At 34.3% G+C, this 19,319-nt stretch overlaps 2 protein-coding genes across 2 annotated transcripts; one reads left to right on the top strand and one right to left on the bottom strand.

Annotated features, from left to right (window-relative positions):
• Positions 1–6,281: 6,281 nt before the first annotated feature.
• Positions 6,282–7,742, top strand: LOC144556685 (putative UDP-glucosyl transferase 73B6). Its single transcript, XM_078305073.1, has one exon. The coding sequence runs from the start codon at positions 6,282–6,284 to the stop codon at positions 7,740–7,742; it is 1,461 nt and encodes a 486-aa protein (XP_078161199.1).
• A 5,499-nt stretch (positions 7,743–13,241) lies between these two features.
• LOC144556371 (monoterpene synthase 8, chloroplastic-like) lies at positions 13,242–16,148 on the bottom strand. Its single transcript, XM_078304721.1, has 7 exons — positions 15,912–16,148; positions 15,482–15,752; positions 14,879–15,260; positions 14,524–14,742; positions 14,291–14,429; positions 13,900–14,148; positions 13,242–13,618 (listed from the first exon to the last, which is right to left on the bottom strand). The coding sequence occupies exons 1-7, from the start codon at positions 16,095–16,097 to the stop codon at positions 13,325–13,327; spliced, it is 1,740 nt and encodes a 579-aa protein (XP_078160847.1). The 5' UTR covers positions 16,098–16,148; the 3' UTR covers positions 13,242–13,324.
• Positions 16,149–19,319: the final 3,171 nt, after the last annotated feature.

Raw genomic sequence — 19,319 nt, 5'->3', positions numbered from 1 at the left:
TTTGATTAATAGACACGGGAATGACAAAGTCATTTGTAATAATTTAATTATCAATCTCATCTTTATTTTTAAAATATGGCTCATTTCAACAAAGGTTATATTTTTGGAAATATAAAAAAAATATTTATAGGATCATAACATTTATAACCTGTTTTTTGAGATAAATATTATAGAAAAATAGCTTTTATAGAAGTATGATCTAATTTATCTCGTTTATTTTTGTGTACATAACATGTACATCCGAAAATTCTTAAGTGATTAAAAATTATTTTTCTTTAGTAAATGATTTATGATGGTCTTTTATTTTTTAAGACAACACTTGGCAACCTATTTATGAAATAAGTTGTGGTGAGAATGGCATCCGACCAATAGATTTTTGGAATATTGGTTTGAAACATAAGTGCTCTTGTCATTTCCAGTAAATTACGATTTGTTCTTTCGAAAATCCCATTTTGTTGTGGAGTATAAACACAAGTTGTGTGATGTATGATCCATTTTTACTTCAAAAACCTTGAAAAGTTTTGATTCACAAATTCCGTTTCATTGTTGGTTCTAAGAATTTTAATTCTACTGTTGTATTGATTTTCAACTAAATTTGAAAAATCTTGAAAATGAGAAAAAACCCCACTTTTAATTTTTAATAAATATAAGTATGTTAGTTGTGAAAAATTATCTATAAATGTAACAAAATATTTGAAATCATTATATGAATCTACGGGAGCGGGTCCCCAAATATCGAAATGAACAAGTTCAAATATAAGATTACTTTTCGAATTTGAACTTACAAAAAGGAGTCTTGTATGCTTAGCTAGTTTGCATACTTCACAATTACTACAATCTAAATTAGAAAAATCAAAAATACATTTTGAAGTTCTATCGGAAGGATGCCCAATTCTTTTATGCCATAAGTGTCTCATGTCTTGCACTTTAGTGTTGAAATTGTATTTTTGGCTCTACAAAAAATATAATCCATTTTTTAAAACATCTTCACCAATCATCCTCTCCTCTTGGATACTATATCTTGAAAAAATGCATTTTGAGGTGAAAAAATAATTTCACAATTTAATTCTTTTGAAAGTTTATCCATAGATAATAAATTGGCGGTGCAATTTTTTATATGCATGACATCTTTAATTTCTTTTGAAAAAACAATAATTGAGTCATAACTAGAAATTCCATTTTTTCACCATTTGCAACATAGACAAATTCTTGACCTTTTCCTATTTTATTATTATGTAATAAATCTTTATTTCCGGTCATATGGTCGGTTGCACCGAGTCTAAAATTCAATCTAAATTATTTTTGGAGTATTCCTTATTTAAATTGCCTAAATTTGTACATTTTATTGATTTTATTTCACCATTTTCGGTTTCAAATATATCTGGGCTTTTATTTATCTTTCTATTTGGTATTACATATCTCATTTGGTTTGGACCTAGGCTGTATTCTTCACTTTAGACTTTTAATGAATTTTCTAAATTAAAGGAACCTTGGTTGGGCTTGTTTAGAAGCCCATTGAGTGAAGAAATAAGCTTGGATTTTTCTGATTTGATCACGGATGTAGCAGCTCCGAAAATATTGGTTGAGTTAAAATTGGCGGATCCTTTCAGATGCCTCATCTGATCCGAGAGCTGCGACCCGTTTGACTCAGTATGTCGCTACTTCTCTTCTTTCTTCTAAACTATCACCGTCGCCCCCTCTCTTTCGTTCGATCGCTTCTGTTCTCCCCCTTTCCATCTCCTCCGCCGCTCTCCTTCTTCCGCTCCCCTTCTTCTTTGGCGGTAGAGATGGGTGGAGTAACCAGCACCGCATCCGCTCGTGCCCCTCCTTTTTACAGTTGGCGCATTGAATGGTGGTGGAGGCTCCACTCGTCTCCGGCCTAGGGTTAGGGTTCCGGTTCCTGTTGAGCATTTGTTCTCCTTCGATTTTTGAGGGGGTTTTCTATTTTTGATTTGAATCTGTTTTTTTTTTTTTTTGGGTTTTGATTTTTCCGTTGATTTTACTGGTATTAGTTGAAACCAGTTTTCTGTTTCTGTATTTTCTTTTTGGAAGACTGTTTCCGCTATACTGAACAGTGTTTGGTGGCTTTGAAGCACTGAACTGATAAGGACAGATATTTTTGGTGTTTTTCTCTGGTATTGGTCTGAGAAAGGGTTTTTTTCTGGTATGATCTGACTCAGTATTTTGAGCCTTGATGGTGCTGCAGTTCTTTGTTAGCTACAGTCTTGTAGTTTGTTATTTGTGGAATTGAGACAGAATTAGATATCCTGGTCTGATACTATGTTAATTTTAGCGGAAGAATGAGAGAATTATGAATTGTTGTATTGATATTTTTTTTTTGTTATTATTTCTTACAATCTGTCATATAAGTATTTATAGCCTCTAGGGGGCGTTTGGTTCACGCTTTTAGACGATAATTCCCTGGCATTGTAATTCCCAAAAAATTGATGACTGCGTTTGGTAAAACTAGAATGGGAATAGACTCGGTAATCCTTGATTCCTTGCAATCCCGATTACCAGATTTGTGGCTATCGCGATAGCCAAATAAAACGCGGAATTTCTTCATTCCCTCTCGACGGTAATCTCTCTCGTTCCCTGTTTCTCAAAAATAATTTATTTCTCCATGGACACTTCTCCGACTTCTCTTTCCTCTCTCCTCTCTTCTGCCTCTCTTCTCTCAAAGCGGTTCCTTTTCTTGGGTTTGCTCTTCTCCGATTTTCTTCTCGGTGTGCTGACTTCGCGCCGCGAACCGACAACACTGGTATTTATCTCTCTTTTCCCTTGTTCGATTTTACTCAGTTGATTTCAATTGGCTTTTATGGCTGAGAATGGTTGATTTTAGTGGGTTATTGTTTGTTTGGTCGGAATATGGATTTTCCCTATTTACGAAGATAAATTAAATTAAACTGAAATGAACACAACATAATACATCTTTGAACTGTTAAGGTTATAGAAACAAATTGAAGGACGGATTCGATCTGTTGAATGCTAGTTACTTAAAAGATTGAACTTATTTATCAAACCTTTTAACAGTACATTTTATGATCCATTTGTATTTGGGCTTCAAAGAAAATTCCTAAGGTTTGATAAATAAATTTAATCTTTTCGATTGCTACTAATTTACTTATTAATTACATGGCTTTATTTGTGCTGCGATTGACCTTAGGAAAATAAATGTTTTGACTTTTAAAACCGATTAACAACCAAGTCTTCAAATTTTTGACTTTAGGCTAGATTCACACATGTTCGTACCAGCACAAAAATTACAATACAATATATACAGTACAATAGTATTGGGCTGTGGTACGGCTACTGGATCTTGCTTTTACTGTCACTTGTACTGGTACTGGTTTTTGGATCTGACTGATACTGGATTGCGCCTCACTGATACATTTTCCTTAGTGATACTATTTTTGCCATGCACTGGTTTCTCTCTTGATACTATTTTTGCCAAGCATTTTGTGTTTTTTCATCTAATATGCGTTTGAACTTGATATCCAGTTCTCAATTCTTTTAGTTCTTGACACTGATAAAAACTTGTAATTATTGTTACTTTGTGCAGTGTTAGCCTAAACTGCTATGCCAGAATTGTGGAGACGAATTGAATCGTTTTTGTAGCTAAAGAGGACATTCATGTTGGTCAAGAGCTGACGTATATATCACTTGTGACGTATTCTGTAATTTATTTTAGCATAGCATTAAACTATATCTCGGTATAGATGGCATAGGGTATAGGCTTCATAGGTTCTCTGTGTAAGGTTTCATCCTAAAATTAATCGAATGTTACTAATTTATTAACAATGGTAGCTAGATTGAAACTTCATTGTTGTGAATGATTTGTAATTGACTATATTTTTTCTCATTGGTAGATTTTCTAGCTTGTTAGACTCTTAATTAGATCAACTTCTCTTTCTATAGTATACTTGTCCTATTTTTTGTTTCATAATCAATTTTCTTTATTTGGTACTTAGTGGTGTAATCAAATTCAGTACCTTATCGGGTTCTTGTTGGTATGTACTGGTACAGAAAAATTAATTGTAGTTGTTACATACTAGTATGCATATTTCAGTACGTACCGAGATCAAAAATAGACTGCTCATTTGAGATAATGTACCGGTACATTATAATAATGCAAATTAAAACATACTGGTATACTTTTAGGTTCAACTATCTTATTGATTGATTAGTTTGCTCAATTTTATAATTTTGTGGCAAGAGTAGGATCTGAAGACCAATTCGTTCTCGAATTGTCTAATTTGTCTCTATGCTAGTATGAATTTAGTCTCAATTAACTAAAAAAAAATAGTTAATAATTTAAAAACAATGAAGACAGGTTTCGATAGCCATTGCAATAGCTATGTGTGAATCAAACATGATAATAGTGCATTTTTTGGAATGTTGAAGCAATAGCCATGCACGAACCAAACATGGTAATGACACATGCCCTGGAATGACATTTCCTGGCATTACATTCCCTGGAATCCTTCTATTCCCTGGAATGGCCTGTAGCGCGAACCAAACGCCCCCTAGGGATTAAATGCTAAGGTTTAACGGTAACTTTCCCTGAAAGTCTACCCTCATTGTACCGTTAAAATTCCAGCGGTAACTTTCTAATTTCTTAAATTACAATAATACCCTTTTCCTATTTTACACTTTTAACTTTCTATATTTATTCTATTCTCAACATTCTAACCCCTTGTTTTCCAATATGGATTAAATGCCAAGGTTCGTACTGTTTTAATCTAAATGGACATCTATTGAGTTAATAAATTATAGTCACACTAGTAAATTATATTTGATGCAAATTTTACTGTCATACACTGATGATATTGTGCTGCGCAATTTTGTTTTAGGGCAGTGCTCTAGTATACTAAATATTCAAAGAAAAACTGAAAAATTCGATTCATGTGCAATCTCTTTTCTGTATTACTTCATGGCTGTGTAAACAAACACTAGAGCGATTTCTCTTACTATCGTAGTGTTAGTGTGTGACCTAGGAACAAAGCTTTGTACTCTAAATCTGTGTATGTTAGTGCGTGACCTAGGAACTAATAGTTAGACTATTGTATCCTAAGTTTTGTTCATATAATCAGATGAAGTATATTATTTTGTTACTTGAGTATTATTATAGAGGATTTGAATTGTGAAACTCCATAATTAGGTGTGATGATAAACTTTAAATTATTCCTAACTTCGATAATTAGCATGGAGTACTAATTTGCTATTATAAGGTATTGAAGAGGATTAATTTGTTATTAGCATGAGGATTAAATTAATGTTGGTTATGTTTCACAAGCCAAATGATAAGATTATTAATTTAATTTCATGGATGTGTATTGAATAATATGGCATTGGATAGACCCAATGTTTGACATTATATGGAATGTGTTTTGTATTAATTGTTTCACGTAGTGTTAAATTCGAAGGTTTGAGATTTTCATTATTCCTACATGAGAAATGTATATTTGTAAATGTTTTCCAACTTGACTGGAAGTCATAAAGATGGTGTTGGAGGTGTGCATGACTTGTGCGGAATGCACATGTTCATCAAGATAACTAATGTCCCTTTCATTGAATTGAATTTGAGTGAGGATAACTCTGGCCCCTTGATTAAGTGAGATTATAAGCATGCTATATGATAAGGAATTGTTCATAAAATAAAATCTTCTTCAGAGAACAAGAAAGCAATTAGTTGCAAGAATTAAACATTCCAATCTTGGACTTGTTATAGACATCACGAGGTATATAAGAATTAACACAAACAATTATATATTGTTCTGTGAGGATTAGTGTTTTGAATGCAGCCGCATATACGTATACGGCAGTGTATCCATTGTGAAAATGACATACAGTTGATCTTATACGGTTTTCACTGTACAATCCGTTTATATATGACACTAAAAAATTTGCAGCAAATTATGAAATTTAATAGTGTGACTATCATTTAGTAACTTAACTAGGGGTTACTAAAAGGGAATGCCACTAACATTTTTGTGTTTTTTATCCTTTCTTTCCCAAAAGGTAGTGTACCTTTCAGTTTCTAATTGGGGTTACTAAAAGGCTCCAATTGGTGCTTCTTTCAGTTTCCAATTAGTGTCTCGTTCAGTTTCTTTCTTTTCGGAAAGGTGTCTTATGGCATGTGTGCACATCCACGTGTCTGCTGAAAACGTAGGGTACTATGACATGACAACCTGAAGTTATTTAAACAAGTGAGCACTTACAGTTTCTTTCTCTCAAATCATCTAATTTCAACAAGTCGCCTTCTCATACAATTTCAAGCCATGGCACTCAATCCCAACAATTCTAACAAAAAATGTCGTGTGTTCTTGATCCCTCAATTGATGAGAGGCCACCTGATCCCGATGACAGACTTTGCAAAGCTCCTTGTAGTGGCCCATCCTGATGTAGAACCCACCATGGTCGTAACACCGGGTAATGCGGCGCTCATCAAATCGTCACTTGGACAATCACAGAGCTTTGGCAGAGTGCAAATTCTCACCTACCCTTTCCCATCTGAATGCACAGAGACCAATGTTGAGACTATGGGTGTCGGGTCAAAGGAGGAGACGATGCTGATCAATAAATCATTGTTGTCGATTCGTCCAGTTCATGAAGAGCTTCTCGGTAAATCCAAGCCAGATGTTGTGGTGGCAGATTCTCTATTTTATTGGGCCCCTAATGTTGCTGCTGAATATGGAATCCCTTGCCTTTTTTTCTTTTGTAGTGGTGTCTTCCCTTTTGTTGTTTTTAAGCATATTTATGATATGCAACCAAGTATGGGCTTTGATGACTGCCATAGAGTCATTACGGTGTCAAATCTCCCAGGCCCAAAAATAGAGATGCCGGTCACTGAGTTACCAAATTACCGAATCAGGCACGATGAGGTGACTGGAAAACTTTTGGATAGCCTGTTTCGATCTTTGCCTGATGTTTTTGGTATTGTTGTCAACACATTTCGTGCTCTTGAAAAGGAGTACTGCAAGGAGTATGAAAGGATTCAAAGTAAAAGAGCCTATTTTATTGGACCAGTCTCCCTATGCAATGCTAGCAATGTAGATGGAGTTATCCACCGTGGAGGAAAGGGAGATGTCGGTTGTTTGAGGTGGCTAGACAGCAAGGAGGATGGATCCGTAGTTTTTGTAAGCTTCGGAAGTCAGTGCTATTTCAAATCTGAACAACTTCATGAGTTGGCTATTGGTTTAGAACATTCTAGGAGAAATTTTCTTTGGGTTGTTAGAGGAGATAACATGGAGGAATGGATGCCTGATGGTTGGGAGGATAGGATAGCTGGAAGGGGATTTTTGGTGAAAGGATGGGCCCCTCAGGTGGCGGTCCTTTCACATCCAGCAACGGGGGCCTTCATGACTCACTGTGGATGGAATTCAGTTCTAGAAGGTGTCTCTGCGGGTGTGCCAATGCTGACTTGGCCCTTTGCAGCTGAGGAATTTATCAATGAAAAACTATTGGTGGAAGTGTTAGGTTGTGCTGCTAAGGTGTGGGATGGAGGGAAAAGGAGCACTAGAGAGGAAGAGCATGAACTCGTGCCAGGAAGTGCGATCGCTCATGCTGTGTCTAAATTCATGGAGCCTGGAAGTAAATATGTGGCAATGCTTTCTAAAGCAAAGAATGTTGCGGTCTCGGCACTGGCTGCTGTGCAATATGGTGGGAGTTCTCATGGTGACATCAAGAATCTGGTTAAAGATATGTTTGGATTAATTGGAAAGAATGTGATGCCAAATTAGTTATTAAGATGAAGTGTTTCTTTCGAAATTAATAATTCCGATGTGACTCTGCAGGTAGCAGTTAATTAATAAAATAGTCTCTTAATATCATATTTTCGGTTTATAAACAAATGACTCCGCAGGTATATTATATATTTGCTACGAATTTTAGTGTCATATACAAATGATATATTGCAGCGTAGTTTAGTTTGTCTTAGAGCATTGATCTAGTACACTAAATTATGAAAGAATTTTTTTTTAAGAATTGGCTTTATCTTATAATATTTCTGATTAGGAACTGAAAATTTCAATTCGTGTGCCATCTCTTTTATGTATCCATTCATAGTTATCTAAAGAAATATGAATAATGTTGGGCTAATTATACAACTGATAATAAGAGTATAATATAAAACAATTTCTTTTGCACTATAAAATTTCACATCATTGTGCAAAAGTACAGTACAAAAGGTTTACTTGTTATAAAACAAATTCTGAATGGTTTCATGTGGATGTTCATTCATCTTCATCTCCCCACTACTCACTGATTCCCACTATCAATTTACTCCCACAACCCATTTATTTGTGGAACTAATTGATTTGACTTTTCATCTACAATTTCTAGCCTATGAATAGAGATATGTACACTTATATTATATATATACACAGAATAAGTAAATAATAATTATGTTATTCCACTCTCTATATTTCTCTTGTTGTTCATTTTATTTTTGTTGCAACTTTATTCAAGTTTAAAACATTACTATTCATAGTTTAAAAAAATCATTAAATAGATGGCATCATTTTGGAGAGATGTCGAAAAAATAATAGCACAATTGTAATTATCTTTGTGGCTCACCGGTCTCAATGATTCATCACGGTTTAGTTCTTTATTTTACTAAGCTTTTTTTTTATAAAGAGACGTTCCGGTACACTCCAACAATTTCTAGAAGCTATTCTCGAAAATCAAATCTACAACCTCTTTGTAGAGTGACAAGACACATGCCACTGCAATAATTTTACTGAGCTGCTTGGTGGTATTATTTTGGGGAAGTGTCAAAAAATATCATGATTGTAGTGAATCATTACGGCTTACCAGCCGCAACGATTCATCTCGGCTCAATTTTCTTTTTTACCGAGCCGCTACTATTGTTAGCTAGCATCTTCATTTTTTCCTGGTATATTTGTCTAGCTTAGTTGATAGAAATTTGGAGCCTATGATCGGCGTAAATACTTAGACTTTTATATAGGGTTTTTCCTCTAATATTAGTCCAATTTATCAAGTAATTTAGTTAGGGTTTACACCAAGAATCTATTTACTGTCGTACTTTGTTTGTTAATGCAGGAAAAAGGAGAAACAACACAAAAATGGAATATTATGGGTCGTGATTACCACATCATGGACCGTAATCCAACTAAGAAGTTTGAAGGCAGAGAAAATGCAGCAGACAACCCGTTTCATGGGCCAAAAGAGATGTCTCACAGTCTGTAATCTTCTTCGGACTTGGAAGAGGTTCAACAAGGATGTATCACGGCCGTATAAAATCCATCACGATTGGAAACAATGATCATTATGACCGTAAGAGTCCTGTTATGATCGTAGTCATCTAGATAAAGGACCGTGGAGATCGGCTTAGCCGCCACCCCATTCACGACCATGAAGATTCATTAATGGGCCGTGACAATGCGATAACTTCCAGAACTGCTTATTTCTTGCCATAATTGCGGATCCAATTCCAAATTTGAGTGCATCCATCATAGGGGATTATAAATGTGACAAGAGGCAGAAGGGAAAGGAATCCATTGTTCCACCATTTAATTTACACCTTTCCCTTCCACCTTTTACTTCAAGTTAGAGATCCAGACGGGACGGTCCAGATAGACTAAGGAGAAGATGGTGAAGAAAGTAGAAGAATTTTAGAGATTGGTGTAACCCTTTCCTAACTCTATTTTTTGTCATATTTACTATGTATTTCCTTACCTTTATCATGGTTACTTTTGGGAGCCATGGTTGTAGTACTTGATTTTGGTGTCTAATATATTACTTCTCGGTTCGAGTCTTTTTACTCTATATGAGATTTGTTTCTATGTGATATTTTTTATTGCTTGTGTTAATTTTGGCTTAATAGGGGTAGTTCGTAGGTTACATCACATCTACTCAACCAAATACTTAGATCCTTGTTTAGAGCCAAAATTCCACATGACCATAGCACTTGTTCCCGAAAAGCACTAGAGAACAGAAATATGAAACTAGGCTTAGTATTGACCAAAGAAATAGTCAAATAGGTGCGAAAAAACAAAAACCCTAAGCATTTGTACACTGTTATGCTTTAATAGATGTGTACAATTTGTTCTTATTTTTTTTACAATGTTCTTGCTAGAATTTATGTGTTTTAATTCTAACCATTAAAGATGTTAGAAATGCACTAATAGGCCAGAATATTATGGGCTATATTAATAATTAATATGGATCAGATCTTATTGGGCTGGGCCCAAATTTTTGTTCTCATCTAATCTGATCTGATCAGATCAGATAAGGTCTTCTGAAGAGGCTCAACGAATTGGTCCCAATAAATAGGCTCAAACGAACTGTTACATATATTTTATAAATATGCAGTGATCTGTAATAAATTCGGTTAGCCATTCTATTCAATATTTTTCAGAAAACGAAAAGTGAGACAGAGAAAAAGAGGGGGCTATTAGTTCGATACTAGCATACCGAATTACAGTAGTTTGTCAACCTGTACGTGTGGATATTAATAGAGATGCAATTGCTGTGCTGGTGCGTATATCTGATGTGATAAAAGAGAAGAAAGGACAACTACTGGAGCAACTAGAAAAGGATTTCCGCTACGCGTCTAGTGGTAAACTCTATTTATATCTTGGAATTAATTTTATACATGGATTCTGGCTTTCGGATAGTTAACAAAAGTTGAACTGATCAAAATTGTTGCACTATAACCTATCCAAAATTTCTACAAAAAGAAACATAAAAGAAGCTAATTTATACAAGTTTGAAGCAATTTAAATATTCATACACATTTTGAAAAAAAAAAACATAGATTAATTTTGTTTTGAACTCATGTGTGTGAACTATATATGCATTCGACTTCTATTTTTAACTATGTATGGAAATGACACTATCTAATTACGACTAATTTATTACCCTGTACAATTGATGGACGAATTAGCGTTTAGTGCATTTAAATTTATAAATCGGGGTTGCACTAAATCATATTACAAGCGGATAATTCTATCGAGTGTTGATCTGCAGGAAATGAGGTTTAAGGTACTGAATAATCAAATCACACTCCTTTGAAAGGCTAGATAAAATCAGAACTTCAGAGTTGTTGTGGTGATCAAAGATTCAAATTTGTGTTTAATGAAATTAAAAGTAAATAGAATAGTAAACTAGGAGGTGTAAATTTCTAAGATTTCGACACACCATTGCTACTTCAATCCGCTTTGACTCTTACTTTTTGATGTTGATTTTTAGTTGTTGTATGAGGGTTTCTAAACCAAACATAGTGACTGTCACTTTCACTATTACAACCACACTACTAATCAAGTATTCTTGTTAAGGCTTGACTTGAAAAGTGCAACGAGATATGTGATCAGCTCAAAGTCACAACCTTCGCTTGACTAGGTCACTCGGTTGATCCTATAGGGTGTCTCCATGACAAGGCACGACAATGCGACATTCGTCTGTGAATGTTGAGACTATTGATGTATTCGGTTAATCTTCACCAATAGTCTAGTATTTTTATTCTCCCTTATCCCAATCCAATTAGTCTAATAGCGACTAACTTTCATGTGTGGCCATCACAGTGGTGGTCTAGACTAACAAACAAAATCAAGAAAGATCGAACATAAAACTCAAAAACAATTGAACAACAAAGGACTAAACAGTGATCAAATACAATATATATCAGATCATCATGAGCAATAAGGTTTACTGCCTAGCCCTAAGAAGTATGCTTAGCCGTAGGACAATATGATTACAAGAGAATAAAGGAGGGATACAACCATACACGAAGTACCCGCCTAGATCTCTACATACTCCTCTCAACTAAACTATGAAATAATAACACAAAAATGATATAAGATATGTCTCTCTTCGAGGGTATATCTAGGAGTGAGGGGTGTGCCTGGAGATGAGTGGAGTCCAAGTAATCTGATCTAGATACGTTTGGAGTAGTTATTCACCAAAGGGCGCCTTCAGTTAAGGTCCGTATGGGTTCATACAGACTGTACTCATACAGTGTTTCTGCTAGATTTGGTTATCTCCTGGTCCGTAATGGGCTTGGGTTCGTATGGGATCATATTGCCTTTAACAAAACCCTAAAACCAATGCTGCGCTTTTCCGATCGACCCGATTCTTTCTTCATATGATGAAAAATAGCCCCTAAACATGGTTCCTGCATCAAAACATAAAATTGGGCAATAGCAAGCTATTTCATTAATTAATCAAATATAAAGGTGAGAAAACAAGACAAAACCTATGCCAAACCCTATGTAATTTATTCAGAAATGTGGCTTGATCAACAATCTGATGTCGAATCGTATAGCTCATAGTTTGAACCTAGTTTTTTCAATGTTAATATTCACAACTTTTCACAAAAAAATAACCTCTCCTTCGAAATCTACAACCATGGAGGAAAGGTTCCCTTAATAAGAGAAAGCTATGATAAAACTATCACAATCTGCTAATTGAAGACACAATTGCTAGTCATTGAATATTAATTTCCCTCTTGCCCATCTGAAAAAGAAATTGATTGGGGTTGTCGAGTCTTATAGGTCATCATAACTTCTCTAAGTGCCCTCATGTTAAACCACGACATAAAAATCAAGATTTACACACGAGGGGGAAATGAAGATGTTGGACGAAGACTAGATCAACACTAGTCATGATGGAAGAATCAAGCAATGACGAGGAAAATGAAGAGACAAATTAAGGGAGGGGGCTAGACTTAAATGGTGTAAGTGTGTGAAGAGGTGGATGGGATGTACAAGATATAAAATACTCAGACAGGTTTTAGTTGAGAGGTGCCAATAATCATATACGGCTTCTACTAAAAACAAGTGTTTGGAAACTCAGAATCGTACACGATTTGTTTAGGTTACACCATTTATGAAGTAGTACAATCGTACACGGTTTGTTAAACCTTGAACAAATTAACGTGACTTCTGGACACGGTTCAAAACTTTCACACCGTGTGGGTATGTATGGTATTTTTTCGCAGAAGATCCTCCTCTCATTACACATTGTTAATGTGAAATATTTTTGTATTCATGCATGATATGCCATGTATGGTTAACATTTTTGTAGTAGTGATATATTCTTACACAAGACAACTTTAAAACATGAATTTTATTAGTTGGATATTAGAGAGAATCAAGTACCAGTTTGCAAAACCTTTTTACATATTTTCTAACAAGAAATTGAACAAAAATAACTTCACACTGTTTTTACAAAAGTCTATTATTAATACATTTAGAACGAAAAATCAACAGCAACATGTGTAGTGGGTGTACAAGTAAAAAGTAAATCACTTCAATGAAAGAAAGAAGAGGAAGAAACAACAAAATGAAGAAAAGAAATTTTTTTAATAATTAATTGGTTCAAACAGTATTGAGATAACTAGATTTTTCATATCAGTGCAGGGCTTGCCATATCCATCGCCATATTGATAAACACGTTGTGCCATGCGTGGGATATTGAGAGCAACATTTTTGAAGTACTTTTCAAAAGCAGAATTGCCATAAACTTCGCCGTTGAGCGATGTCCAGTATTTCAAAATCATTTCCATTATTTCTTGGCGAGCAACAGATTCTGTGACACTTTTGTCACGCATAGTACATTGAATGGATTTTTCGACATCCCCCCGCATCACCTCTTCCTAAAATTACAAATACGATGTGTAAGTTAAGATTGTTTTTTGTAATGTGATGTTTAATACAAGAAACTTATTTTCTTCGTTTTCAGATGGTCGAGGATCCAAATATTGGTACCAACCTCTTTAAAAAAAACATTTAGGTTCTTGACTGAGTCATTTTAAAGAATAGGAACAAATCAACTGGTTGGGTATATGCCCCCAAATTTATTTGGGAAATAACAATAAATTCATTATTACTACTTAATTAACATCCTGTTCTATCCATATTATTTAAAAGCACTTACACTGGATGTTGCTAAGTCATTATAAAGGCGAAAGTTCAAGGATGAATATCGAACAATGTCAGGATAACCAGCAGAGAACTGCTCCAGATCATTAGCAGTAACATAATCATTTATACAGTAGGCATTGGAAAGAGATATGATGCCAGCAATGGAGACCCATGCGTTCTCAAGGTATTCCTCCAATTTTGGTGCATGTCCATTGTGGTACCACCTTGCTTCCAGTAGGAATGCTTTACAAAGATCTTTCCACTGCCAAAGTTATTTCCAACAGTAAATGCACAATAAAAAAACAAACGATTTGCTTTCAAGATCTTTCCACTGCCAAAGTGTATATCTCGATCAGCCTTTTTTCATTTTCATAATATTTTTGTGATATGGATTAATTAATTACCGCTCGTCTAAGATAGGGAATAACATTAAGTCCTTTTTCTTTCAAGATTTTGCTACCGTGATCTTCAACAGTTTTAAAGAGAGCTAAAATGCACATCTGGAAGTTCTTGGGAAGCCCCTCCATGGCCGTGACATCCCACCTATTCAAAGGAAAATTCCAATTAAGAATTAAAATAGCCTATATTATAATATGCAGAATATATCAAGTACAAGTTACACCCATAAAACACTTACTGTTGGATGGCATCTGTAAACACCTCAAGTTCATCCAATGACCCATAAACATCATATATATCATCAAGGGTTGTAATTAGGCAGTTTGACTGGGTCATTGCTTTTCGAAAACTTGAATGCTCTGGCTCAAAAGCGAGGCATACACTCCCGACGTAGTTCTCAACGAGCCTGTCTCGAATAAACGGTAGTTTTTCGTAGAGCCCTAAATCAGTCCACCATCTGGACAAAAAAAAAAAAAAAATTTTAAAAGGTACATATGGAGAAACCTTTTTCACATTATAATCCAGTAATTCTCTTTATCATTACGTCATTTTTCCTTTCTGATTTAATTGATATATTATAATGATGTACTTACTCTGACATCTGCTTTAGTTCTTTCTTGTACATGTTTTGAAGCATATTGAAATCCAAAACAGCCAGTTCCCACAGTGCAGGTCTGATTTGCTCATCTATCTTGTATTGCTCGATAAACCAGCGAGAGTGCAGTCTTTCGACCCTCCAATTCAAAGGGATCTCCAGTGCGTAGGAAACATGTTCTTTTAACCTTGAGTTATTGTACTTGGAACTCCCTAAATAAGTTGTTAGTTGTTTGGTTGCGAAGTTCCTTGCCATCACCAATGCCTCTTCTCCCTCTTTTGCGAAAAATGAAGCCTTGTACAAGCTTAGTATCGCTTTAATGTCTGAATATTGCTTTTCATTGCAATTTCCTTTGTCGTCGAAGTAACTTCTGAATATATCTGCTCAATGGTTTTGAGTGCTTGTGTCATTAGCCTCATATAAAATTTCAAATTGAAGTATCATGTTATATAATAAATAATGAGAATAAACATATGGTCAATTGGCTAAGACAATATAATATTTCAATCCGTGTGAAGTTGAATCATTAATAGTGAAAGTGAAATATACAATAGTTGACAACTATAGTTTATTTTAAAACTATAAATATACAATGATATACCTTCATGTACACTAAATCCATGCAACCTCAGCAGCCTGAAAAGCAGTGATACGTCGTGAAGGTCATCAAGCATTGTAAACAGAGAAATTTGATCCATTGACTCATGGATGTTTGTAATCACCCAGTTTATCTCGTCCCTGAAATGATATGCCACCCCGAGCTGTTGCAAGGCATCTAGAAGCTCTAATTTATCCCTCAGCAACTCTTCCTTGTATATCATTTGACTCACCTCTTTCTTCAGCTTGCATAGTCTTTCCATGTTTTTACCCTCCTACATATACAAAAACAAAAACGAAAACAAACAGAATGTGCGTGTCATTTATATATCTATCTAATTAATGATTGTACCTGTACATGTATTAAGATTAAGGATATACAGCTAAACAATTTAATGACCGTTTCTTATTAATATATCTGATTATTTGCTTACATATTCGTCTCCACTTAATGACTGTATGAAGTTATCATTCCATATGGTCGGTTGATAGTGTCCCGACCGTCGCTCAAACCTTGGAGACTGTAAATTTGCATAAGTACGGAACCTAAATGAAAGCACTCTTCTCATTTTTGTCGGGCGAACCTGGATGGAAGATGGAAGTGCAAAGCATAGAGCCATTTATGCAAGGAGCTATAATTATATTATTGGTGTTACTTTTGGTTGTGTATATATTAATTTCAGATTGCAAGACTCCCCTTCTATTTACAGGTATATATAGGGGCTATAGATATAGGGCCGGATTACTTAACAACTGCAGTACACTTGGCGGTGTCAATTAGTACAATCCGGGAAGTATGAAAGTAGCTATTAAGAATTGATATTTTTCATACCCTGTCATTATTGATTAAGAATTTACCTTACCCTATCTTACCCTTATCTATTAAAATTATGGAGTAACAAAACCGTAGAAGGTAATTAACGAATAATACTAATAAAATATTTTGTTTTATTAGAATACAAATAAAATATCAAAACTCATTCATTTCACAGATCTGCAATTACATTTGTAACAAAAAAAATGAATGAGTCAATCAATTCCAACTAAATTATTTTTTGTTAAGCAAGAAAATTCAAAAACATGAATATCTCTTTGCACAAATTCATTTGTTTGAACTCAATAACAAAATTTGCCAATAAAAGTAATACCTTTGAAATTTTTCTGATAGATTATGATAATTGTCCCTGCACTTTTATCCCTCCATTATCCACGCACTATAACTATGATAACTATCTGTGAGACCACAGAAACTCCAGCACTTATTTTTTTCTAAAATATTAATAACTATGCACAGAAGTAATTATACCTAAGAACGGAAGTATCTATACCTATAAGGTGAACAACTTTTTTATAAATAATTATCTCTAGCTCCAACCAAATCTCAAACTACATGGGGGGTACATACACATTTTTAGAGATGAGTTTTTTTCTTCTTTCAATCTCGTCTACATTTTTGGTGACCTATAAGGAATTTTGCAAATCTAAAATCACGAACGTTTTCTACGCAATTTTTTCTTTCAAATAAGATCCATGATGACATTCCTTCAAGTTGGTTGTTACACAAATATTAATACCTATACAAAGAAGTATTTATTCCTAAAAATGAAAGTATTTATACCTAAAAGATGAACATTTTTTACATAAATAATTGTCTTTCCAACCAAATCTCAAACTACATAGGGGGCCATACATATTTTTAGAGATAGATTTTTTTTGTTCGTTGAATCTTGTCCATATTTCTAACGATCTATGAAGAATTTTGTGAATCTAAAACGATGAATGTCTTCTACACAATATTTTCTTTCAAAAGAGATAAATGATGATGTACTATCGGGCTAGTCGTCACTTAATCATACCAATACCCATTATTAAATGATGACGTACTATCGGGCTAGTCAGGCTACACAATAGCATTTTTTCATACCCTTAATCATATCAATACCCATTATTAAATACGATATGGATCGGGTATTACATTGGATATGAATTCGGTTAGGTCAAAATAACATGACCAGTCAAGAGTGAAAGCAAGTCGTCTCAGGTGATTGTCAACCAGTTTTAGTTGTGGAGTGCAACCGTCCACAAAGGGACGAAATTGTTCCTATCACCGTCCGCATTCGGACATACAAAATGTTTGACATATTGCGACAGTCAACATCTGTGTATAGTATTATTGAATTAATACTTTGGAGCGCTCTCTCTATCCATACAAATTAAGCCGCAATTTTTATATATAAGAAAATTAAAAAACAAAATATTAAAAACGAGAATGGGTCTGTGAAAATTTTAAAAACAGGAAGGGGTACATGACCCATGGCGTCCCTGAGGGACGCCATACCAAATTCAAGTCCGACGAAAAAAAAAAAAATTGAAAAACCAGGGACGCCATGGCATACTCTAACCCAAGAATTTGAGCTAAAAAAAAAAAAAAAAAATTTTAGGGACGCCATAGCATACCCAGTCCCATATACAAAAGCTGAAAATGAAACTTTACTAACCGTTTTTCAGCTGAAAAAAGAGTTTTCTTAAGATTTGTATATGGGACTAGATATGCCATGGCGTCCCTGTAATTTAATTATTATTTTTTTTTGCTGAAATTCTTGTGCTGGGGTATGCCATGGCGTCCCTGGTTTTTCAAAATTTTTTTTTTTTTTCGTCGGACTTAAATTTGGTATGGCGTCCCTCAGGGACGCCATGAGTCGTGTACCCCTTCATGTTTTTAAAATTTTCACAGACCCATTCTTGTTTTTAATATTTTTTTTTTCAATTTTCTTATATATAAAAATCACGGCAAATTAAGGGAATGAATTTTCATTAATCCGATCGAAAAGGACGCGCATCCTCCAATTTCTTCCGGTTTTCACCCTGGAATAATATATTAATGCAAAACGTGATCTGGTAATTGAAAGAAAAACTGGACAGTAAATGTTCCATATTAGGAGACAAGTAAAAATTAATATTTTGCTCGTATTTATTTGGGGACTGTTCTTTTTTCCATTTTTTTTTGTTTATTGTATATAGAAAAATCGTTATTTGCAGTAATAAAATAGAAAAATATTGAACAATGTCTTAAAAATAAGGAAGCTAGTAGCTTTTAGAATACAAATAGAATATCAAAACACATTAATTCACGAATATCTTTTTCGACATTCATTTTTTTGAACTCAATAACAAAAAAATGCAAATAAAACTAATACATTAGACATCTTTCTGATAACAAAAAATATAAACTAAAATAAAAATACATCACAGATTAATGCTCAAACATTATCATATTAAATATCTCAAAAATTTAATAATTGAATTGAATATATTATGTAATTCGCATTATTTTAATTTTATATAACTACCCTATAGGATAATGGGTACAAAATAGTATTTTCCCATATATGTTGGGGAATCATAAAGGCCAAATAATTACACCTTATCTAGAGATCAAACAATTACATTTCATTTAGGGCTCAAACACTTACATCCCGAGGAAGGAGAAACATTTCCTTATATTAACTTTAAGACCGTCCTATGCCAAAGAGACCCAAAACATAAATCATAAGTGCAGAACATAATACCTGATTTCATGTCATTTGTCATGGAATAACCAAAGCTATAGTAGAGCAAGCCGTCTCCGTGAGCATGAGACAGTAAGGTGTAGCCCTTGAGAAATTCTCTCCAAATTTTCTAATGGATTTCTCTTCTCTACTCTTTCATGGTGAAAGAAGAAAAGAAGACACAGAACTATATTTTTCTTAAGAGAAAAATGTATGTTTAGTTTCTGTGCTTTTCTTGGTTACCTTGTGCCTTGGGGATCAATCCTTATATATCATAATATTTATGGTTATCTA

This window comes from Carex rostrata, chromosome 7 (genome assembly GCF_964058835.1).
Source record: "Carex rostrata chromosome 7, lpCarRost1.2, whole genome shotgun sequence".
In the NCBI taxonomy this organism is placed as follows: Eukaryota; Viridiplantae; Streptophyta; class Magnoliopsida; order Poales; family Cyperaceae; genus Carex; species Carex rostrata.
The sequence above is the reverse complement of the archived record's forward strand: the minus strand, read 5'-3'. Positions and strand labels throughout refer to the sequence as shown.

Excerpts from the sequence above, each read along its gene's own strand:
- LOC144556685 (XM_078305073.1), top strand. The coding sequence starts at position 6,282 with ATGGCACTCAATCCCAACAATTCTAACAAAAAATGTCGTGTGTTCTTG.
- LOC144556371 (XM_078304721.1), bottom strand. The coding sequence starts at position 16,097 with ATGGCTCTATGCTTTGCACTTCCATCTTCCATCCAGGTTCGCCCGACA. Across the intron at positions 14,149-14,290 it reads TTCCCTATCTTAGACGAGCG|TGGAAAGATCTTTGTAAAGC; the intron begins GTAATTAATTAA and ends TAACTTTGGCAG. Across the intron at positions 13,619-13,899 it reads ATGACTTAGCAACATCCAGT|GAAGAGGTGATGCGGGGGGA; the intron begins GTAAGTGCTTTT and ends TTGTAATTTTAG.